Source organism: Dicentrarchus labrax, unplaced genomic scaffold (assembly GCF_905237075.1).
Source record: "Dicentrarchus labrax unplaced genomic scaffold, dlabrax2021, whole genome shotgun sequence".
Lineage (NCBI taxonomy): Eukaryota > Metazoa > Chordata > Actinopteri > Moronidae > Dicentrarchus > Dicentrarchus labrax.
The window spans coordinates 9,155,376-9,180,808 of record NW_026136710.1 but is presented as its reverse complement, the minus strand read 5'-3'; the positions used below and the strand labels follow the sequence as shown (position 1 = coordinate 9,180,808).

General features: G+C 38.5%; 1 protein-coding gene across 1 annotated transcript; it reads left to right on the top strand.

Annotated features, from left to right (window-relative positions):
* Positions 1-12,350: 12,350 nt before the first annotated feature.
* On the top strand, positions 12,351-22,388 carry LOC127369992 (alpha-synuclein-like). The gene is made up of 6 exons (XM_051411622.1): positions 12,351-12,798; positions 13,259-13,417; positions 13,724-13,753; positions 15,517-15,656; positions 20,896-20,967; positions 21,627-22,388. The coding sequence occupies exons 2-6, from the start codon at positions 13,297-13,299 to the stop codon at positions 21,642-21,644; spliced, it is 381 nt and encodes a 126-aa protein (XP_051267582.1). The 5' UTR covers positions 12,351-12,798; positions 13,259-13,296; the 3' UTR covers positions 21,645-22,388.
* The last annotated feature ends 3,045 nt before the right edge of the window (positions 22,389-25,433 follow it).

Below are 25,433 nucleotides of genomic sequence, written 5' to 3'. Positions count from 1 at the left end.
TGGATCCCCTCCAACAGCAACACTAGCGCACACACACAAACACATCCACACACACTTTATATGATATCATGAATTGGGTGTCAGCGGCTGTAGCACCTCATCTTTCGACGTAAATGTATATGGTCTGGGGCCAAGGCAGATGTTCTGCATATTGCAAAAACCTAAAGGAGTTTTTTGGCAACAATTTCGATTCAAAACTCAAAGATGTTGAACAATTAACATTGTAAATTAGATCTTTACGGTTAAAATGAAGCTCCTGCAGTGTTTGTAATGGTTTTTTTACCACACAGATTGTGAGTAAGATATGTCTTGCCTGAGGTCCTTTCACTGTTGCTGGGTTATGTTAAGAAAACAAGTGAAGCATGTTGTTATGAAACAGTGACTGATGCTGTGTAGCAGCAGGCCAAAGTGAAAATGCCTCTTTCCCTGCCAGAGATTTGTATTGGAAACTACCAATCCATGGCAGAGTACATGCATATAGGCCTTCCTCTAGCACTGCACAGATCCAGTTCCACAGGAAAATGTGTGTATGCGTGTGTATTTGTGCGTGCAGTGCTAGATCCAACATGCTTATGGGTTTAAAAAAAGGTTTCATTTGGTTTCAATCGCAACTGTAACCGAGTGTCTTGTCGATTTCACAGCAAGAAATAAAGAGCAACAACCTGCAACAGGTTGCCATGGCAGTTAATGAACATCTGATCGACCGCACTGTCATGTTTAAGCTTGTGAGTGAGCCTCGTGAAGTGCTTGGCAGCCAAACAAAACTCCAGGTGAGGGTAATTCAAGAGGTCAACCCGGGAAAAAGTTGACTTTTTTTTCCACCTTGCATACCTAAAGTCAATGGAATCTTCACATGCTTTAGATTTCAGAAAAATTCTATATATTTTCTATAACTGGAACTTGAGATCTCCTTCTTCTATCCTCTTTTTCTTTCTCTTCTCTCATCTCTATAATGGAAATGTTTTGAAGAAGACATCCTTAACTAATTAAGTCTTTGAGGTTGTCCTCCTTGATCCACGTTGCTGAGCTCCACCAAACAACAGCATTGTAATCCCAGCTGTCTATACTGAACAGTCAACCATCCATCAAGCTAGTCCCCCTTTCCTCTGAAAAGCCACGACTTCCCTTTGAACCTACCATTGTGGACTGAGAGAAGAAAAACATATTTGATAGTCACACCGTGTGAGTGAATTATCGTCATGACTCAAGACAGTCTGCTATGTCCTCTTATCAGACACGCAGACAGCTAATACACATGGATTATTAGTCATTGAGGGTCCAGATTGTGCTGAAACCTCTTGAGCTGTAGCACAGACTGTCATTTACTGGAGAACTTTGTTTACCAAAGGCTTGTTTGAGGTAAAGTTGTGCTTTTTTCTTCTCCTTTCAATTTAAGTATGTTAATGGCAAAAGCAAACCCAGAAACACGCAGCTCAGGGGGAAGAAAACAGAAAAGGGTGGTGTTTCCTATATGTGACAATGAACAGAATGATTTTCTTATTCTGAAGGTTTTATCTTTGGATTTCTTTACAAAACACAATATTTTATTTGAGTGACAGTGATAAGACAAACTAAGGTATAAACATATTGTGGGTATTTATTTATATCTTCAAGGGAAAACAATTTGAGCAGTAATTATAAATTAAATGACAGCATACTTTGGGAACTTAGTCTAATTGTATGTCATTTTTAACTCTCCTTTGGCTGTGAATTTAAGATTGACATTCAAAGCATCAGCAAATTTACAAATCCAGGAGCCATGAGCACTTTTAGCTTAACTGAAGTAGAAGTTTCTGGCCACCTAGTGAATGTATGTCTCTCCGTCAAGCTCTGAATTTGGTCTCCACCAACTACTGAAGGAAATATCTGGCTCTTTAGCTGCTTAATGCTGCATGTTCACCAGCTAGTTACTAACTTTGTCTGCTCTTTAGTGTTGATCAGGTTGTGTACTAGGTAGTGTATGGTAATGTTTACCATCTTAGCCTGCTCATATATAAAGACTGATGAGAATCTCATTGGTTTTGCAGGAGTCTGATATAAGGTCAGCGAGATCAAAACTGTTGTGCCAATCCATGTGATAAATGTTGCGATATTGCACAGAATAAGTAAAAACTTTGTCCTCCTGGTGGCGCTAGAGGAAAGTAAAGGCAATTAAATTCATTCGCTGGACACCATGTTGATATGTGTACCACATTTCCAAGGAAAGTCAGGGGATCAGTAACTTTGAATATCTCTGTAGATGTCCGTACAAAATGTCATGGCAATCAATCCAATAGTTGTTGAGCTATGTCAGTATGGACTTAAGTGATGAACAACCAACTTACAATGCCATCCATCAGGGTAAAAATAGTGATTAATGCTCCTTCAACACTAAAGGTAAGATCTCTTCTGAGCAAACCACAAGGTATTCTGTTCTTTCATGTTCAGAGTGACAGAACACATCAGATAAAATTAAAAACAACTGTGAGCTACAGCTATCACTTTCAATCTGACCTCAAGCAGCCCCTGTTTTTCCAGGTGGGTACTGAGATGAGTCACCCAGAGGTTTTGCAGGTTCTTCTAGATTTGTGTTTGGATTTCGACAGATGCACTAAATTGCTACCAGCATGTGCCATACATCTGATAGGGCCTCTGAAAGAGTATCAGGTATACAATGACAGTCCTCACGAGGAAGGATTAAATAAAGTTTCATGCCAAAGCTTTATCATAAGTCTCAATCACACTCTCACTTCTTATCAAGGTGGAAACGAAAAGGTTTTCATGTTACTAACAATCCTTTCGGTGGACGTGATACTGCTGATGCTTTCAATAAATGTAGTGTTATGTAAGAGAAATCATTATAAGAAAATGGTTATGCCCTCAGTGGCAAAACAGCATATTTAAGATAATCATTAAACTGAATTTTAATTCAGCGAATTTAGAGTAATTTAGACAATACAGGCATGTTTGATAATTTTAGCTTCAGCCTAAGGTACATAACATTTTTCCATCACTCTATTAATATTGTTGTTAGTGGGAGGAAGATCACCATGTTAATTTGATCATTAGATCCTCTATGTGTTTTCAACAGGCTTAAGATTGCCTAGTTAAGAACTTCAGTTGTGAACCAGCATATTCCCACCTTTGCTGATCCAAGGATCCGTCTTTATTCCCTGCTAGATTTAGCAGATTTCCCTATAGCTTATTTTTCACTGTGAGTCAGTCTTTCCCCTTTCTCTCATATATCTCTCATTCAGCTCACCCCATCATATAATTTCTCCTTTTTAACATATCAATTATCCTCCATTGCTCACATTGAGGTATGGACATTTAACATTTCTACATAAATACCTGACAGCTACAGTAGACTGAATGACCACACCACCTGCCCAGACTGCTAACAATCTCTGGATAATTGTGGAATCTGTTGTGCCAGGTCGACATCACAGCTTTCCCAAGATCCCTTAAAGAAATATTACACTTTTATTACACCGTCCCGTGCGCTCATATCTTGAATGTTTTGTTCCTTTATTTGTGCTGCTTTTGAAACTTTCAAAACAATTTATGACATCTCTATAGATTTGGAAATGTAACATTATTCTGTTGTTGCATGTATTACTACTATTTGCTTTGACTAAATATATCAGTTAAATTGATCAAATGTAAGTGTAAAGTAAGCAATAATGACAAATATGTGCCAATACAGGCCAGATCCCTGCTAAGGCTACATGCTGTATGAGGTAGGACACTACTCAGACATGTGACAGTCTGCTGTTTCAGTATCTTGTGGTGCCATCTAGTGACAGTTTCTATGTGCAGGCAGGCTGTTTGTCATTCCATGTAACAAGGAAAGTGGAATGCGTCATGAAATAATGTTAGACTTGTTTAAGACACTGATAAATTTCAGTTTCCCCTCAAAAGGAAAAGTGGGTCAAAGCCATAAAAACACAGGCATCCTCACCTACAGTATACAGAGCCAACAAAATCTGTAAGACTGTGAGAACGTCCAGGTGGGAAACGTCAGGGCTTTGCCTGGGAATTGTAATAATAAAACTGGTAAAGCGATACCATCTGGATCAAAGAATAGCTGCATTGGATTTTCACTAGTGAAACCAGAATGTCAGAAACCATTGTTGGGTGGGAGAGGAAAAACTAATTAGAAGAGGTATTGCGTAAGGTAAGGGTTGATCTGTGAGGTGTCACCCCACACGTGTAATTACCTTAGTCATAGTCAATGGGGTCACTCCCTAAGAACCATCATATGGTGGATGAAATTTATCAAACCAACCAATGGTATCCAGTATGACTCATCGAAAAACATATTAAAAAATTACAGATGGCTTCAGTGACCTAATTTAAAACATCTAGTCAAGAGAATTTTATGTATATAGCTTCAAATTACAATATGTCCCTTGATTCGGATAAGGAAAGACAGCAATAGAGATCATGATTTCCAGTGTAAGTTTATAGTTTCATAATTTCATAGTACGTTTTTTTGTAAATACTGGGTATCTACGGGATACAGTGCTGAGGAATAGAACGGACGTTTTGGGGAAATTGTGTTAAAAAACCTTGTAATTAAAGAATTTAAGGCAATGTGTAAAAGATATTTGCACAAAGGTACTTTCAGGCAGCAGAGTTAATAAATGCAAAATTAGCTGCAAAAAACATCATTTAAATATAACAAAGGGCTACAAATACTGGGTTTGTCAAAATATAATATAGGCAATCGTCCATTTCATGGTGTTCACGGTTTCATATTGTGGGGTGAATTTAGGTCGTTAACTTCAATTAAAATAATCCAGATGATCACCTTTTCACCTCTTGCTGCTGCACCTACTTTCAAATTGGAACATCTACCAACGCCCAGTGAGTGACTAACTAACCAGTCATCTCTCCCCCTCGGTCTGCCAAGTGTCTGATGATTCAAAGCATGGACAATGTCCAGGCAAATGCAGCGAAAGTGAGAGTCTGTGAGCCAATATTGGGATTGATGGGCAACCAAAAGAAAACCAAAAATATGTTGTGGAGATTAAATTTAGGCCCTAAAAAAAAGACTAAAATGTCAAACAAATCAAACAGACAAGGGAAGATGCTATTTCACTTTGATAATAGATACTATGTAGCAGCAAATAAAGCGGTGACAGTTTATACAACTGAATGGAGATGCCTGTAGGAGATACATTTACAAATGCATGTGAAAGTGTTCAAAGTTTTCAAAGTTAAAACTAATGTTACAACGGATATTGTGTTTTTCTTTCACAGCTGCTCAGAATTTGCACGATAGACATTTAAGCTGTAAATGTGAAGCCACAGAAAATATTTTCTGAGCAGCCTATTCTTCTTGCCAATCTAAAATACTTGAGATTTAATCATAAAAAAAACTCAAAATATTTGAAGTATTCATCACCCTGATGTTCCTTGTGTTGATTCATCTGTAGTGCGAGTCCTCATATAGCCAGAGCAAACAGAGTGATATAGGAATGACAAGCATGTTCATTGAATTAATTGATTTCTATATGTCTTCAGAAAGGACTGGACTTAAGGCTCCTTTTTCCTCTTCAAGATCTTCATAAATCAGCTGACAATGTGACTTCTAAGGCAATTCAAATACAGTCTGAGTCACATCTTTCTGTATCTGAGTGATGGATGACTTTTAATGTCTCTGGTTTTTCTCCGGTCCAGGTCAATGGGTTTAAACAGCTATAGCGTGCATCCCACAGTAGGTGGCGCTGCACCACATAAAATAAATCCATATCATAAAACACCTTTAAACCCCCGAACATGCAATAAATAATTGCAGTTTGGGGCCACATGCCTGAAATTGTGTTATAATAATAATAATTTTTATAATAATAATAATAATTATTATATTATATTTTATTATTATTATTATTAGTAGTAGTAGTAGTAGTAGTAGTAGTAGTGGTAGTAGTAGTAATAGTAGTAGTAGTAAGTCAGTAAAAAGTAAAAGTAGTAGTTATTTTAATTTTTAAAAAAATTATAATTTGCCTTATTTTATCAGTATTTACTTTTTGAAACTTTAGATCTCAGTCAGTTCATCTTTAATGAGGCCAGACTAGAAATACAATCCAAGTTTCACTGCGTGGTTTGAATCTCCATGCACGCACACACACACACACACACACACACACACACACACACACACACACACACACACACACACATAACCTATGCATAGCACACACACACAGAGATGCATAGAAAGGGAAAAAGGGGAAAAGATAGATACAGACATACCAATTACTGTGTGACCACTGGTGACAGCAGGGCAGAGAGGCACAGTCATACTGAGGTTTTGATGTGTCTTTATCCATATAAGCTTCTTTATGCCTCACTGGTCTCGGTGTAGGACCAGACTGTGTCTTCCTTTCCTCGCACACACGCTGCAATGTCCTGATAGCTCTGTAGTGTTCACTTGTCACAGAAGAAGCAGAAGATTTCTAAACCTAAATCTACAAACTGTATTATAGATTTACAAAGAGCGGCAAAGCTTTCTTTAAAGCAACTTCTATTAAGTCATTCTGAATTTTCCCAAAAGTAAAAACACAATTTCCATGACTCATGCTACGCTTATTGGTCTCAATGATGATTCATTGAGGGTCATTTAGAGAGAATTACATAAAGAGAAAAAAATAAATAAATGGACACTTTCTGCTGTTTGCACTCATTTTGTCTTTTGGATAAATATTTTCAATGATCCAAACTTTCAATTGATTTTTTCAAGTGGGCTCACTGTGACTAGAACTAGCAGCATGTTATTATGGATTGTTCATTATTGATTGACATCACTGATAAAAGAAACTGCATTTACATGATATGCTTCTCTGTCCAGTGAATGTAATCTCCTGCTTGTATCTCTCCTCAACCACTGTTTAATGATTAACGTAAAAAACAACAATTTTTTATCATCAAAATGATTTATGGTGTTAGAGCATGTTGGAGCAAATGAGCTTAGCCTAACGATCTGTTGTCGAGTCCAGCTGACAGTGAGATAAATTATATTGTTTTACTGGCACCCCTGCCCTCTCTGACCTAAAAATGGAACAATGTATATGTGAGAAATGCCACTCAATAATGCAAAATGTTAAAATCAGCATGGACTATAGTATAGAGGGCTCTCTTAAATAAGATATATAAGGTGGTACAAGGCATTGCAAGTCCAGCTAAAGAATATCTTTCTGCCAACTGCTGTATCAGATCTATAGGAGAGTGTTTTCATTTTTTTTTTATACAGAAAGTATAGATCATTAACCAATCAAAGGCACTGATATTGAGCCATAACTCTAAGTGAAACCCACCATATATGACAATGATGGTGCATATTTCCATGGCAGATATATATTCATGAGGGGAACTCAACGTTAATATCTGACTGTCTGGTTGAATCACTCTGATCAATGATTTAATGATCAATGATTCTCAACCAGGGGTAGCTGGTTGTTCAGCAGGGAGTGTGTGCAGTTGCTCAATTAATCAGATAAAATAGAAATAACAATTTCATTTTAAAATTATGTCCACATGCTAAATATCACCTGAACACTTTGTTGCAAATAAGCGTGCATGAAAAATGGTTAGCAAACACGCTGAGACGCAAAGAGAAACAGTTTTAGCTAAAATAAATGGATACAGTGGAACAGTGGAAATAAACAGATACAAATAATGAATAAATGCTTAAATTCCTTAGCTAAAAGAGAAATTGGTAAAATGTTTGACTGTTCAATTAAGGCAGTTTGTATCACCCACTTGGTCCTCCGCCAAATAATATCCAGTTAAAAAAACAATTCAAATGAACACATTTGGAACATGACAGCAGTCTTGATGGAGGAGGAATCACTGGATTAGACCACAGACAATCATTTCATGTCTTGCAAAAACCGCAATGTTTGTTTGTGTCATTTATGGTCATTCTGAATCTATATTCCACAACAATCACTTCAGGACTGCAGGGGAACTCTGTGTATGAAAGAGACATTTGACCTAAATGAAGCCATTTCCAAATGCTATTTATCTGTATAGTTGTCTCTTTGTGTCTCCAGCTCCAGTGTCTCTGTTCTCTCGTCTGAATGGTCAAAAAAACAGAGAAACGTTCAAACATTTCATATATTTCATATCATTTCAAAGCATTTCATGCTTTCAAAATTCAATAAATAAAAACAAAAAAATCAACAGAACCATCTCCCCCAGTACCACCAGTAACAACAACATAAAGAAAAATATACATAAATGGCCAGTATAAAATGTCCTGCAAGTGCGATTTGGATTACAGGAATACATATAGTAGTCTGAAGAAAAGTCGATGTTACATTGCTATTAGTGTGGAATCCATCAGGTCCTTTAATTGAGCCTGTGGGCTGCTGCGCTGCCACTGCATCGTACTGAGCCCGGGGCTCACCAGCACTGACAGTAATGAGCCTGGCTTGTCCCCTGTAGCTAGTGATAAATGACATGGGGCCACAGTGGCTCTGCTCTCTAGCATGTGATCGACAGCAGAGTGAGGCAGAATTCCTGTTCTACTGTGAGCGTTTGAATACATGTATCATGTATCTCAGAAATACAGCTTAAACAACAGTGGTGAGAAATGTATGTATTAAATGTTTAAACACAGGGGTTTCTTAGGTCTGCTCATGTACTGTTTTCCTTGTCATCTAGTTATCTATTTCATTGATTGATGCGTTTTCTCTCTGATAAGGATCCAAGTTATTGTTTGGCTCAGGTTTCATTATTTAGACATACTGTCATTATTTAAGTATTTTGTGTCTTTAGCCTGCATAAGTGTAAATGCTAATATTAAAACATATCAGGAGCAATGCAACATAACAAGCAACAAATATTAAATCAATAAATGGTTTGCATACTTAAAATAGCCCTACAAAGTGCATCACTGTGTATGAGCAGTACATCTACAGTCCAGTACACACTCACATTTTTCCATAGTTTCCTCAGCTGTGTTCAAATTGATAATATGGCCCTGTTGTAATGTTGTAATATAATAATATAATGTAATATACGACTCCAGTGTTGTAGCTAAGCTCAGCTACCTTATGCATGGTACCACATAGACTGCATAGCATGTCAATACTATTTCTATTCCTCTTACATCCCTCTCATTATTGCTTGTATTCTGCCCTGCTTTCAATCCAAAACATGTCACTCAGTGAAGGTTTACCTGTTTGTCCAACCAAAATCCTGGCAACTACTGGTCAGATTGCCATGAAATTTGCTGTGGATATTCATAGCAGATTCACGGCCAGAAAACATAGCAACAGACTTTGGCAAGGACTGGGGCTCTGAGTGGGGGGAGCACATTACTAGAAACTTACAACGGTAGTGGAGGGAAAGTGTTGAGGCCATCTGGTTTCTCAGGAAAGAGAGATGCCAACTCCAGCGCTTCAGTTCAATGGGTAACATTCAGGAAGCCCTTTCTATTAGTTGCATAATTTCTAGACTTTTAAAATTCTCACAATAAATCAAATCATTAGTGCATCTCAGAAATAGTTGATGTATTTGTTTTCAGTTTCTATTCAGCACTAAGGGGGTAGCACTTCTTTTCACCAGCCTTTTGCAAACACACCAAATAGCCTTCACAGTTTGCTACAACAATGCACCGCCTGGACATAACGGCACTAGCAAGCCATATCAACTAACCACTTAGCGTTAACTAGGGAAATGGCTGCAAATAGTTTGCTATCAAAATGCTTAAGGAATATACCACATTCCTGCAACATTCCCGGTTTGACTCCAGCCAGCGACTTTTGTCCCCCACCCCTCTCTCTCTCTTTCCCTTTGTGTCCTGTTTGCCTCTCTACTACCATCCATTCAATAAAGTGGGTAAACACGTGATTTTTGTGTACTATTAAAAACTAGAAATGCATCAAAATGATGAAATAATGTGCTTCCAAAGAGACACAAATGCAGCACTTCTGTGTTCAAAACGTTGTAACCATACACCAATGCAAGGATGAAACTGGAACCACTGACACCAATGTGGTCACATGGCTTCACAATACTCATGCTCATCAGCCCTGTATGAATTACATTCATTTTGGACGATTCCATACCTAATGATTTATCAAGAGCTAATGTTCAGTCCAATTCAGGAAGGAGTGTGCTTAATGTAGAAAGGGTTGCCTAACCTTGACTATACCTTAGCCATAGTGTATTCGACATGTGCAGATATTGTGAAAAGTGAGAAACTTGGCAGTGGATGTAAAAAATAAAATGATCATACAACATTGCTATAGGGTTGGACGTACAGAAGGACTTAGAAAACCCTTGAGAATCAAGTATAGAATAGAATAAAGCGTGTGTGAATTTGTTTGTTTGAGTTTAGTGAGAAAAGGGAGTCTCTTACTCTCATACAAAAAATTCAAGGTACGCCGGCAGTCAATTCAAGTGCTGCAGCCATCCTTGGTGGTGTTGGGGCCAAGGCTCTTGTCTTGAATTAGCTCAAGCCTTTTGTTGCTGTTAGTAGAGTATTTTGTAGATGTAAAGGATGGAACTGAAACTTCCCTGTTTTTGTAGAAGCAATGATTTGTTTTTAAGACTCAAGAGAGGCATCTGTAATTCGGTAAATTATGTTTGTTGTCTGTTTCCATTTTCTTCTTTTCCACATCAGTCCTTTGTCCACGATTTCTTCTTCTTTGGTTTTATGGTAAGTTTAATCATGTTGGTTCTGTTCATGTTATCAGTCTTCTTCTTATTTTCTGTGTAAACAACAAGAGTCTTAATATCATGTTATAAAATTCAGAGCTATATGTTTAACTAGTGATTTGTGCAATGAGCAGGTTGTGTGGGCATGCATAAAAAAAAGGGATTTTTGTGTTTTTTGCCAGAAATTTCAAAGACAGCATGTATCTTATTTTTATTGGGTAGAAATAATGTTACGTATAGACTGAACATTGTATAAAAGTGCATTTAGGCTATAGAAACATTTAAAAGGAATAATGTGTCATGGTGGTGTAGTGGCAAGAAGAATAATAATTGCTATTTATTTGTGTATTTTTGCCCGGTTTGTAGTTGTTATGTGTATATTATACAAATGTGGAACACAAGTCTCATTTGTATGAAGACAAATTGCTAAATACTCTGTGCTGTGTTATTGTTCGTATTACACAAAGCACTTTGAATGTGTAGGAAATGTGCTTGACAAATAAACTCATTGTTCCACCACCACTGTTGATGACTTTGCCTCTGATTAAAAACACTTGGTTGGTTAAAGATGTGTTACACACCACTGAGAACCAAATAACCCCAAATAGACTCAAACTGTTGAACACAGGAAGACACAACCTCAAGAGTACATATGGGCTGTAGGGAAAGGAAGGGGGTGACCCAAAAGAAAAAGTCACATCTCATGTATCATCCCAACAAACAAGGTAAATAGCACTAATCATAACATTAAGTACAGATTTATCATTGTGTCCTATGGTACAGGTTTTTATGGTTGCCACTTTCTAATAAGGAATCCTTTATAAAAGGTGAACTGATGGCTTTATTATTGGTTACAGAATCATTTATCCTCATTTGCCAGGTTGTGACAACCTTTAACTAACAACGTATTTTTAGAAAAGGGCTGCACACGTTCGAGCAAAATTCATTTATTACCAACCTATTAAGTTCATTATCAAAACCCTTTATTAATGATTTATTGTCATGTATAACAGCAGACTCCAGTTCTTATTATTAAGTGAGTAACGCTTAATAGATCAATTGCAAGCCATTAATAAGAAGAATTTTGGGGTTGTCGGATTGGGTTTATCATTTCTTTTGTTTTATTGGTAATAATGAAGATATAAATGTTTGTTATCATTCTGCAGTTATATGTGTAACAGGTCACAAAGGTGTTTAATCATCAACTCAGCAGAACAGTAATTGTTCATCATTTTGGTCTAGATTCTCTGCCATTCTTTTCTGGAAATAAGTGTATACTTAAAGGGGCTTTTCACAACCTGGCAACCCAATCTGTCCTATAACTGATTGTTATGTGATTGTCTTTCCATTAATACAGCCATTAGTTTTAATTCATAATCCCTTTATGTTGCTATGATTCATTTATAATAATATAAAAAGTGCCTTGCGCCTAAAATGTGATACCTAGTATTTTAAAAATAATAATAATAATAATGTATAAACATGAATGTAAAAGCTATAAAATCCAAAGTGAATGACTGACATCATGTTTCATGTTTCAATATGACTTTACAATGCAAAAAACACACCAGGGAGCCGTTGTGCAGCTGTAGTCAACGTCTTACTCACATGTGGGAACACAGTAGTGTTGTCTTGCATAATCATGCTGCCACTAATTGGTAGTTCGGCCGCAGATGCATTCAGCCGACTGATGAGTTTAAAGAGCCTGCTGCACCTACACGCTGTGGACAACCCACGTACAGAAAGAGCTACGTAATCTTTCTGTGTGTGTGTGTGTGCGTGTGTGTGTGTGTGTGTGTGTGTATGTGTACTGACAGACAGACAGACAGACAGACAGAGAAGCATCTCTTTTCTCTCGCACCAGCATCACGGGGTTTAATCGCTCTTCTTCTTCTTCTCCATCACCGAGGCGTAGGAGGCGTCTGTCAAACCTGTGGAGCGTCTGTCTGTGTCTCTCTCTCTCTCTCTCTCTCTCTCTCTCTCTGTGTCCGTGTGTCTTGTTTGGAAGACACTACACACACCGTCTTTGGTAGTAGTTGTAGTTTGGAAACAATAAACCGGTTTTGCTGCTCTTTGGGGGGAATCTCTGCTGCCATCCCGGAAGACTCACCACATTCTCGCCTTGAAGGAAGTTGAAGCGAACAGGTGCGTGCACACACACACACACACACACACACACACACACACACACACACACAGCTCTTTTATTTCTAGTTTTCTCTCACCTAGGAAATACAAATTCTCTGTTTTAGAGTATCAGCTACTACATTGTTTAATTTCCTATCGCAATGCAATGCCGTTTCACCTTTATTAGTTAAATTCATAGTAAATCCACTCATGGTTTCTCAGTTGGGCTGTAACCAATTCCTACAGGTGGGATTTTGAGCAGCCTCAGAGCAGGGCTGCTTGTATCGGCTGCACACATATTTCACACGGTGGTATTGTCTTGACAAACCTGTTAGAGAGAAAAGTAGGGCGGTGGCATCGCTTTTGTGTGTGTGTGTGTGTGTGTGTGTGTGTGTGTCTGTGTGTGTCTGTGTGTCTTGTTACACGTTTCAATCCTGGGAGTTGCCTTCTCATTGCGCCTGTTTTGACATCCTCGCAGCTGTGTGTGCGTGTAATTTGGGAGCCAATCAAGCAGCCATGGACACGTTCATGAAGGGTTTCTCTAAAGCCAAGGATGGGGTCGTGGCAGCGGCGGAGAAAACCAAGCAGGGAGTGACTGGAGCAGCTGAGATGACGAAAGATGGGGTTATGTTTGTCGGTGGGTGCTGGGAATTAATTTCATTGATCATCATGTTACATTTAAAAAAAATGGGATAGAGAGCTTTAAAACGTTGTTAGTTTATTATCATTATTATTATTGTTGTTGTTATTATTATTATTATTATTATTATTATTGATATACACAACTCTTAGTATTCAACACATATGTGAGCTTAAGTGAAATTGGGCATCTTGATTATTTGTGAGCTACTATCCTCAATTGTGTTATTAATTTTTTTATCATAGAAATATATGATTTTTATCATTCAATCTTTTGACTAAACCAAACTGCATTTCCTTCCAGGCACCAAAACAAAGGATGGAGTCACTACAGGTAACAACATATATTAATTCAGGCTTAAACGCATCTTTTCCGTCCTCTTATACAGTCCTTCTGAATAACATCACAGTAATATCTTTAGTGCATCTTTGACATGAAAGTAAAAACAGGTGAGGTTAATTTCACTGGATCCTCAGGTGGTCTGTGAGAGATGATGTATACTGTATCTCTGCAGGTGAGGAAGTGTCATATTTCACTGCCTTACTCAACCCAACCTGCTTAACTCCCCATGGGCCAGTTCTGGCCATTTCTCATACATAACAAGCAGAGAAGCCAAGGGACACTGCCTGCTATAGGCCCAGGTATCCAGGGACATGGTTGTATTGTTGTAAAGTGAGGCTAGTGTGTTGGAAGCTGAATGCACAATGACAGAATGTTTTTTCTTAACGAGGGAGCATATCTTTTTTGTCAGTGGGGCCTATATTAGACCTATGATCCACATAGGCAAATATGATGCCCTGTAGCAAAGTGAGGCTCATGGTTTTGATTAATTATGTGTAACACTCTTGGACTCCATCACCATATGGTGCAGAGCATCGGTTTACTACCTTTTTGGCTTTTCCCCTTAGAATAAAACCTTTTTTACTTTCTACTTGACCCCATGGCACTACAAGTTGTGATCAGTTCAACAAAAGACAGATAAAAATGAATTTAATTTTGCGTATTTTTTTTTTCTTCTGCTAATAATCTCACAGCCTCTCAAATTTTACTGGTGAATTCTTGTTGTGGCCCTGATTCCCAGGTTGGGAACCACTAGTGTAGAGAACACCAAAATACAGTATTGTTTAGCACTGACTGATCTTCAATTGAGCAAACTCTGAAGATGAATGACCTACATACCAAGAATGTCTATGCTGATTGACATTTTTAGTCTTAATTCAACAAGGAAGGACGTGTTAAATTTAAAAACTCGTATTTCCAACTGGCCACTCCAAAACCAGTTACACAAAAACTCTACCTGAAAGTCTCAAGAAACAGGTCAGATTTCAAAGCAGATACAGTGATATGCAAAACGACACAAGGGCGTGGTGAAACCGTGGGCCTTGAAAAGAAAACGCCTACAGGCTGTCTCTGACTCTACAGCTGACATTCCTGTTTTAAATAATTCTGTAGGGCATTTCAGATAGAACCAGTAGAGTATTTTACCCAATAGAGTTCAGGAAAAGTACAGTTCAACCATATTTGAAAACATGTTTGGAAAAATAGGAAGTTAGCCCGCAAGATTTTTTTAAAGAATAAATATCACAATCTTTCTCTTACAAATGAACTCATACGCATTTAAACATATCCTCTATCAATTCAATACATTTAGGGGTTTTCTGCCAACAGGAACAAGCTGTGGTGAATTAATCGGTTGGATTACTGTAGTAGTTTTTTTCTTTTAGTATTGACATGTGACAATCTTTGCCTTCATGCATCTGTTTGTTTGACTGTAGAACCTAACCTGTTGGATTTTGGTAACCTTATTGTTCCTTTAGCACCTTCATCAGGCCAAACTAAGCTAAATTCTGTAACCAGTGCAGTATTGTCAAGTGTAAAAGTAACAGGTAATAGTGAGAGTAATTTCTCTGACACAAGCACTGACAAGTGGAGACAAGGCACTAAAGGGCAGCACCTCTCAAATTACATTTCCTTCCATCCACTGAGATCTGTGTCCTGTTTATGTAGTTTTCTACATGCTAATCCTCACAGGTATTGAGGCCCTATAGAGATATACCCTCCTCAAATACCTTCCTCTTCTTCTGTGGTCCTTACAGTTGCAGGTAAAACTGTGTCTGGAGTGTCTCAGATGAGCGGAGCTGTGGTTACTGGGGTTACCGCTGTGGCCCAGAAAACTGTGGAGGGTGCAGGCAATATTGTCGCTGCCACTGGATTGGTCAAGAAGGATCCAGCCAAAGTAAGTAATTTTGTAAAGAAATTAGTATATATCATTGTTCTTATTTGGGCACAATTATAAATGGGCCTATCAAAAGTAAGAAATGTAAGGTTTTTTTTCTGCTGATGACAGAGCCCCTTACAGTAGTGTTCTGTGGTGGGTGTGAATTTTTTTGGTCCAATTGATTGCGATATATTTGTGGGCAGGCACTAAAAGTTGTTTATAGTATCCATTAAATTCTAACAGTCAAATAGGCAACTACTAGGTTAACTAACATTAGCAGGCTGAAGTTGTAAGCCGTTGCTTGTGTGATGTGAGCATATGTTACTTAATGACCCCATATGTTACTCCATGTCTTGATTCGAATGAGTTACAGGTAGGGATTCGCCGATATATCGCCTGAACATTGGTATCGGCAGATTTTTGCCATGTTGACGGACATCAGCCTATCAGCAGTCAGTCTTCACCAATATTAATGGCCCATGCTTATCTGTGTGTCAATTTTGCACTGGCTAAATGTTGTGTTGGTTATTTCCAACTTGGATATTGGAGAAACAATAACCTCCGTTTTTGACCACTAGCACAAATTGCACGCGTATACCGATGTGCTTCATGCAGCAGTACGGACGGTGAGCGGCTGTTCAGCCCTGCATTTCACATCTTGGATGAGAAGAGAAATAGAGTGAGCTGCAACAAGGCAGAGATACTTATCTTTGTAGATTCTTTGTTTCCCTGGCACAAAAAGGGTGAATAAATAACAAGAAAAAACATTGGTGTTGGCATCGGCTGTTAGCTAAATTGTTATTTTAAATAGCGGTATTGGCTGAGAATTTCCCAACTGGTGCATCCCTAGTTACAGCAGTACTGCCTGCTGTAACTTTTGATAGTCTGGTCATTTGTCGTCACCACAACTGTTCCCATGAAAAAAAAGTGAAATACACATTTAACAAAACATACAGGTCCTCCCAAATGTTGGATGTTGGAAAGGGATAGACATCTTAGTTGACATGAAATAGCAGAGTAAACACAGATGTTACCAATGATACTAATTAAGGTTCCGTTCCATTTAGAGTAGCAGAGCCTTTCCAGTGAGCCAACATGCACAATGGCAGCACTCTGACTCAGTTTGACCTGAATGGAACAGAACCTTAATTAGTATCATTTGTAACACCTGTGTTTACCCTACGATTTCACTTAAAATGGCTACTGTGAAAAAGGTCTATTGTACATGGACTTGTTAACGTCTTGTATCAACATCCAGAAAAAGGTTTTATCCTATTTTGAACATTTTTTAAATATGCACATATAACTGAAATATAACTGTACACAAAAAGTCAGTTAGACTTTAATTTGTCCGACCACGCTTGCTGAATGCTTACACCTCCCCATACACATATACTGATACTGTTAAACACACCTGTGGAAATGGTAGTTTGCTGCAAAGCACATCCCTCCATTTCATGACAGTGGCTGCCAGCTATAACGCTTCACTTTGTCAAAATGGCCTCCTGACCTTGAGTCATTTGTCATCACTTCTCATGTCTGCTGTGTGTCTTTCTTCTCTGAAATGAAAGCTGTTACATATTGTTAGCTTTCCTACATTGTTCATCAGTCAGTCTGGCCATCGCTTGTCCTAGGAGGTAGTTTACCGTAGAAAGACGGCAGAAATCTACTGCCGCTACACAAGTCAGATATGAAAAATGATTTTTCTTTCCCCCCTTTGAGTGGGTTTTTATTCTATTTTTTGCTGTCTGTTCTATTTTACGTTCCCTTTCTCTCTAGCAAGGATTTTGACAGCTGTTCATATAGATATTTGCAGATACAGTGGTCGTCAGGGCTGTAGCTATCAATTTAGACTCTGAGGTCATGTCAGGTAGTTTTTCTGTGATTTTGGGGGTTTAGCAACATGAGGGGAGTTACATTCTACAAAATCTAAGACAGCACATTATTTGTGTAATATGTAATATCACATATGGAACATTGTTTCGTATGTTATATATTTACATAAAGCCATCGTTTTTCACATTTGAAACAGTTTTTAATATACTACATATACCCAATATGGCATTCACTCAGACGTTACCTGGTCAGTAGACATCTTCGGAATCTATCTTTGCCTGTTCGATGTCCGACGCTTCCATCCTACTGAACAAGTACCGGTATACAGAGGGGAGGGGATCAGGCCGTGAGTGCAGAGACGCACAGCCGTATATAGAGACGGCTCTGGTGAGTGGTATTTACGACAGTTAACGTTAAATGCAAGTACTCCGTAGCGACTCTAGGGGTAGCTGTTTGACAAAACCGGAAAACTGCATAGTATGCCTTTAACAAGAAAACTCCACAGGGCCCCTTTAATTACCACGTTCACAAGATTCCCACCCTAAATCTCTTTATTTTTACTTTTATTTTATACCAGCTCCTATTAGCACAGAAACTCTTACTTCAAATAAGATAAACTTTACAAGAGGAACAGATGGCCTTCATGTCTGCTTCTGCTTTTTAACACAGAAAAAAAAAAACAGTGCTATAACTGTTCTTCTTTTGTTGTCAAACCGTGGCAGTTACACTTCCCCGTGGTTGATATCTGGATTAATAAGGTGTTAAAATTGGATATAATTCTGAGGGGAGGACTAAATTTGCCTGTAATTACCCTCCTTTCTCATAACATCCCTGTTAGTAGCAGGAAATGATAAGCCAATCAAATATTTCCCTGGGCAACGCAAATACTTTGCTGAGTGTTTGTTGTGATGCTCAATCTCCCGTCCCTTAATTAGCAATGGAACACAGGGAAATCCATAACAACAATTTAGACACCAAGAGATAACAACACACACATATGTGCACACATTCATCTCTGCTTTAATTGGCTGTGATTAGTAAAAAGTACCCTGTAAAAAGATAAGATACCAAAGAAGTTATTTTCCTGCCAATGGCAACAACTGACACCTGAACCATTTTCTTTTTTCAACAGCTCTTTTATTAAGGTAACCAGATTTTTTAAAGTCCACTGCTTTCATCCCATTCATTTGATTTCATTATCAAAAGATGCTTGGAACATCCTTCTATCTTTGTTAGCAGTGGTGATATTAAGGCACATCGATAGCTATTCACCCTGAGGGATAAAACACTGATGGAGATCCACCTGGAATGTGATCAGCTTCATTATGAGGAACCCTGACAAGCCAAACTGGCTGGCAAAACAGACAAACAGATGGACAAACAGACGCAGAGTGGACTGACTGATGGGGTGATTGTAGACTGACTGACAGAAGAATAAACACAGAGATTAAAAAAAAAAAAAACATCCTGGTATTCCCAGCGAGAGATTGACACGTAGACAGCAGCAGATTGTCCTCATTTAACCATCATTCCCAGGCGGCACAGCCATTAAACGTCATTAATATTGATTTCATTTAAAAATTGATGCCGGGTTGAGAGAGAGCCCATCAAAGATCGTCTCCTGTGTCTGACACACACACACACATAGACACACACCAGCAAACAGAGGATGGTGGGATGCTGAGTCTGATTAATCTCCTCATCTGGTTGTTTCACCAATTCATCAGCTGCTGGTGACTCATATCAGGAGACACACAAAAGCCAGAACGGTAGAATGAGAGGGAAATTACAATGAGATAGAGGAGCAGGCAAAGTGGTCGGTAGAGTGGTGGGGAGCTGAGGAGGATACATGACAGGACATAGAAAATGGTCTCAACAGACACGTCTTATTGCCCAGATCTTTTCGGCGACATGCAATAAAAGAGGCTGCTGTATATTTCATCTCCCTAGGAAGCAATCTCTGCTTGAAAATTGCTTTGAAACAATACAGAGATTGTAGGTGAGGTATTACTTTGATTTTGGCTGGAAAGATTATGGTTTACACAGATGTTTCAGGTTTGGTTTGTCCTTAAAAGTGAACAAATCTTTAACTTTTGTCCAAAGTTGAATCTGACCACAGTAAAAAAAAGTCCAGGCTGTGTTTATTGGCATACGGAAGTTTGAGTATATTTGTGTGTGTGTGTGTGAGTGTGTGTTTACATGAGCACACACGTCTCTCTGGCTCTGCTGGGCGAACAGATGGAGGCTTGATGGGTGGTGTTAAATGCAACAGCAGGAGGAGAAGGTGCAATAGCTGGTTTAAGGTTATGTCAGCCGCTGTTGAGCCTGTCACACACATCCACACACACACACACACACACACACACACACACACACACACACACACAGACACACACACAGACATCGGCACACTGTGACCGCTCCCCATTAACGAAGGTCAGTTCAATGGCACGGTGCAATCAAAGCACCATTTCAGAGAGACGTCACTCCCCCCACCCCCACCCTCTTCATTAGCGCTTCATGCCTCGTTTAAAAGACAAAATGCATCGTTTGTAACTGCCTTTTGGAACGACTCATAGAGGTGTATCGGTAGGAGAATGTCATTTGTCAGTGCCTTCTAAAACCATTACAAATCACACCTGCAAAAAAAAACAATTTTTTAGTCCCTCCAGGAAGTTGTGATGTTGCGATTGCAACAATAAACGCGAATCCAACCAATCTCTTTGAATTCTATACAGCCTTGCAGTTTTTGTTCAATCACCGCCACTTTTCTGCAAATTTGACCAATCATTGTAGTTTCCCATGAGTTTCACTGATGATAGCAGTCCCCCACACAAAACATTGGGCCTTAGGTCACCAAACTACTAGGGTTGTTATTTCCATTGGAATAACCTTAAATATTTTTTATTATATACAAATAAAAACTTTTTTGCAAAAGAAAAACCAAGAAGATTTTTTTTATCTTACAAGGCTATGGTTGAGGTTTGGTTTGGGCATAAAAACGACTTTGTTAGGCTCCGGGAAAGGTCATGATTTGGGTTAAAATTACAACCTCTCTCAGTTTAACGGACCTCCAGTGTCATGGTTACAATAATGAAATCATATGGTCAGAGAACGGTCATGTTTGAAGGAAACCAACGTTGACTGTCGGAAGGGAAGGGTTTTGTTGAACCATCCAACCACCCCTACCTACCTCCTCCCTCTGTGGACTTGGTGGCTTTATAACAACCTCACACTATGTCTGATGGATAAGAGGGATAATTGTCACTGCTGCTAGAGGTCTTTGTCACATCATAAACAAAATGTCATTTTAGACAATGCATGGTACCTTTTCTAATTTGACACAATGATCACCCCTTTAAGGTATTGTTGTCTCGAGGAATTTCTTTGAAGGATACATTTCCTTTTTGTCTTTCTTCAGGCTGATGAAGCCTCCGCTGTACAGAACGTGGCAGAGTCACCGGTTGATACTGACCCTGCTGATGCTACAGAGGTAAGGCTCCACTAGCAACTGGTTGTCACACAGTCAGTGATATGAAGCTGCTTTTCAAAGTCAAACGTACTACAAGGAGTTTTTACCTGGTTATGAAACAGTCTCAGTTCAATACTGGATTCCCCTTGAAATCAATGAACTGAGGAGGAATAAGCACTACTATTTTTCTTCACAGAGGCCGCCAGAATCAAGACAAAATGAAAGTTCCCTGTAGGGTCTTTACAGAAGGAATAGTTGATGGAAAGACTATATAAGATATAATTATTAAAAACCTCAGTGAGAGTGAAGCAATTCATGAACTTTAAAACAACTAAATCAGGTGGAATGTATAGGTATCTGGAGCAAGGGGAGCATAGGAACAATCATCCTAGAAGAATATTGAAATGTATTTACTTTAATGGTTTGTGTATTATATAGCATTTGGCAGCATTTCCAAAGTGAAATCTTGCTGATAAATGTGACATCAACCAGAGTAATTAAATAAATCATTTTAATGGGTGTAACATTACCTCAAGTGGTTTATACAGTTCCTGAGAGGTAATATCATTAAGTTGTATGTTCACATTTTATTCAAGGTTAATATGATTACATTGCAACATGGTCATTTACATACAGGACAATAAATTCACCACCCACCTCTTGTCTCTTTTCTCTCTCAGGAGGACACCGATGACTAAACTGATTGAGAGCCTCACAATCAAAGATCAATGACCGAAAAACATTCCATGTCGCTCTGCCAAGTCCCGTTGTGCCTCGTTTTGGTCCCTTTATGGAGTCTGTGCCCGATGTCTCTGTGTATGTGTGTGTGTGTGTGTGTGTGTGTGTGTGTGTGTGTGTGTGTTTCTGATTGTTACGTATGTCTATACACCGGTATATGTGCAGATGTTGTAGTGAGAAAGAGAGATTGTATGAGTGTGTGTGTGTGTGTATGTAGTCTGTGTCAGTCCTGAAAAGGACCTCAGGTGTGTGTCGTCTGTGACCAGCAGTCATTTACAGTGATTCCCCACCACTGAGAATGCCACCTGGTCACTGTGTGTGTGTGTGTCTGTCTATCTGTACGTTATCTGTCTAACTGTATGGCTATGTCAATAACTCAAACATGGAAATATACCACAATTTACCACTTCAAGCACCTAAGTGTCTCTATATAAATGAACAATTTACAGTGATCTGTTTGAAATGGAAACATAATGATATTCTCTATTTTTGTCTGTATACTGTCACTGTTTTTTGCGGTGGACTATAAAGTGCTGAGCTATTTGTGCATTCATATTGTAATTTTTTAAGTTATCTCTGCTATGACAAATATATCTCAAATTGAATGGACTTTTGAAAAGCAAAAGCATGTAAAACTACTCAGCTTTACCGCTGTGATACGAATTTATTTGGAGTTTAGTGTTGAATAAAATATGCATAAAGTGTGTTGTTGCTGAATTGTTATTGTCATTTATCTGCATGTTAACATGTGGGGTCAATAATGTTGTTAGAGTCCAAAATAAGTTCCTGGGAGGAAGAAATGTGCAATTATTTATCTAAGAATATCGATGGGATGCAGAGATCTAATAATGTTATTAGACACTTTACCAAATGAAGAAAGCTCTTTTCCAGCCAAATAAGAATAAAAATACTATATATAACTAAAACACATGCATCCACTCTGTAGAAAAAGCCAAACATGCACTTCCATATATAATTATCCATCTCTCTTCAGTCTAAATAACTTACAAGCATGTGCATAAATCTCTATAGAAGCATAATTGATGGTGGCCCCTAAGGACAAAACACATATAAAAGCAAAAGCACAATAAGAGATGAGCAAGAAGAAGCTAGTTAGATACAAAAGTGAAAACACAAACATTAAGATCTAAAACATAATAATCTGCAAATTATAGAATAAATACAAGGAGAAATGCTTTAGAAAGACTATAAACCAGAATTTGCCCTTCCGGTCTATCAAATATTTTTATTATGTGTTTGAATATTTGTTGCATTTCTCCTCATGTTTGCATTTTGAATGGAAACTGGAGGGTGAGGTGAGGGTGTAGTAATCTGCAACATGACTGGATGCCATTAAATCCCACACACTGGTCCTTTAAGTGTTCAACAGATTGTTATTTATTTATTTAGAGAAATGTAAATGACATCAAACGTCATAAACAATACTAAATAAAAAGGTTGAATCTTCATTTTCAATACAAAACGTCAATCTACAGTTGACCTCAACACATCCCTCCCACTGAATTTAAGAATCTTTGTTAACAGCCTGTTTTAGTTTTGATGATATTAGACATTGCAAGTTGTGTAATATAAATGTACTATTGTAAATGCAAATTAAGACTTTGTGACATTGTGATACCTGAACTCAGCTCAGCTTGTCTTATCCCTCTCATTATTGCCTCATGAGAAAGTAGGACAGTGTGTGAAAGCATGCATATGTCAGAAATCCTCTGGGGGACAGCAGAGGACACGAAGCTCATGCACTAATAACACGTTGCTGTTTTAAGGATTTAGCAATATTAGAATTCAGGATTAGATGTTGCTGTTGTATTTGGTACACTTTCAGCAGAGGAAAATATGTCTTCTGGTTTGAAGGCAGTGATAATCCTGCCTGTAACACCGGGATGTTATTACAATAAAGCATGCTGGCCTTGACTACGTGCTGTACCCAGCTGTCCAGCAGCAGTCTATATAGTGTGTGTTAATAAAGGAGATAGACGTGCACTTACAAAAGTCCGTCCTTGCGACTAACTCCTCCAGCATCTTTCCTTAGAGAGATGGTTCTGCTCCGTTAACAAGACCACCAAATGCATCAACAGTTTTTTGCTGAACATTGTCACATTTTTAGTTGCCCATCACCTGTACTGTGGTATGGTTTTTTTACTTTTTGTACTACTGCATACCAAAGAAATGTTGTTCACCAGTGAACTGAACAATTCCTCATGGTATTTAGAGTTTACATGTGGCAGGCTTACAGTAGGGCACAGAGGTTAAGGACACATAACAACAACCAGTGGTTCTAACCAGCTCTGACACAACGTTTTGTAGTTTGCAGTACCTTTGTGGTGGTGGAAGAGCAACATGACAACTTTCTACCCCAGTGTAAGTATAATATCTGAAAAAAAGAGACCAAATTTCAAAAGAAGCTAGCTAAATAAGTTATCAAGAGGGACTAAGGCTGGACAATAATGTATTGAATTTATTTGATTAAAATTGTATTTTAGTCAACATTAGGAAAATCTAGTTCTTTAAAAGTGCACAAAAAGTTTCTTCTCAGTAGCATCTGAAAAGAGTGGCCCATCCCCATCTCAGTGTAGGCCCTGCGGCCTCATCAAGCTCATACTCAAGGAGATGAAAGACCTCATTCACACCCTGACCAACGATAAAGAAGCAGCTGATAGCTTGAAGAGGAGGCTAAAATTTGGAGACTCAACCTGGAAGAAGAGCTCACTCCATGGTAGAGAAGGAAGGCTCTAAAAGGGTTTTAATTCGTACAATAATATTAGGTGCAATCAAGAAGTGTTTAAGATGAAGATGTTTTAGGTCACAGTCTAAGGACTTTTTTCACCAGTCTCTTTTTTTTTTTTTTTTTTTTTAATTCGACTACATCTGTAGAGAAAGCAGATATGATCCAGAGAAAATTTTATTAAGATGTTGATAACATCAGTCTGCATGAGGCTGAGCTGGGAAAATGTGCTCAGCACCAACTAAAACCATCTGACAGACCTGCAGAATCCCACTGGTGTCTGAGTGCTTGCAATGAAGCAGCTGGAGGACATGAAAATGACCCACATGGACAAGGTGAGCACATGCAGGACCACCACAACCTGTTGCACATCAAGCTGAGGCTGGGTGCAGAGACTGCCACCTACAGGAAACTGCAGGAGGGGCAGGAGAAGACATGTGGAACCATCAAAAGGGTGGAATATATGCGATAATTGAAAAGAAAAATGCTGAAGTTGGTGCAATAGGTAAAATATTAGCAGCCAAATCTCAATCTTACCTCCTTCTAAGACAACATAAATTAGATAATAGAACTCAAGCCATCTTGTTCTATTGCAGGTGTCTAAATGTCACTCCAGGCTGCAGAAACCTTTAAATCCAATGCAGGGTTATTTTAGTGCTGAATAAACCTTTGGGATCAGTGTTGCACAATAAGACATCAACAGAATTTAATGCTGTGTTTCTGTTTGCCTGCGCAGCAACAGCCACAAGGAACAACAGAACTGCCAGAGCCATTCAAACTAACCAGCTCTTCCTGTCGGACCAGTCAAACCTTGTTATGATAACCACTTAAAACTCCGACACTTTTTAGTGACACATTGAAGGATCAAGCTGGTGACATTCTATATGTTCCATATTGTCAACAAATCCCACAACCAAAACAATGAAATGATCTTTTTAACAAAGATGCTGCCTGTGCAGCCAAAGCCTGATGTGGCTTCCTCACTAACATAGAAAACCAAAAC

Excerpts from the sequence above, each read along its gene's own strand:
- LOC127369992 (XM_051411622.1), top strand. The coding sequence starts at position 13,297 with ATGGACACGTTCATGAAGGGTTTCTCTAAAGCCAAGGATGGGGTCGTG. Across the intron at positions 13,754-15,516 it reads AAAGGATGGAGTCACTACAG|TTGCAGGTAAAACTGTGTCT; the intron begins GTAACAACATAT and ends TGGTCCTTACAG. Across the intron at positions 15,657-20,895 it reads TCAAGAAGGATCCAGCCAAA|GCTGATGAAGCCTCCGCTGT; the intron begins GTAAGTAATTTT and ends GTCTTTCTTCAG.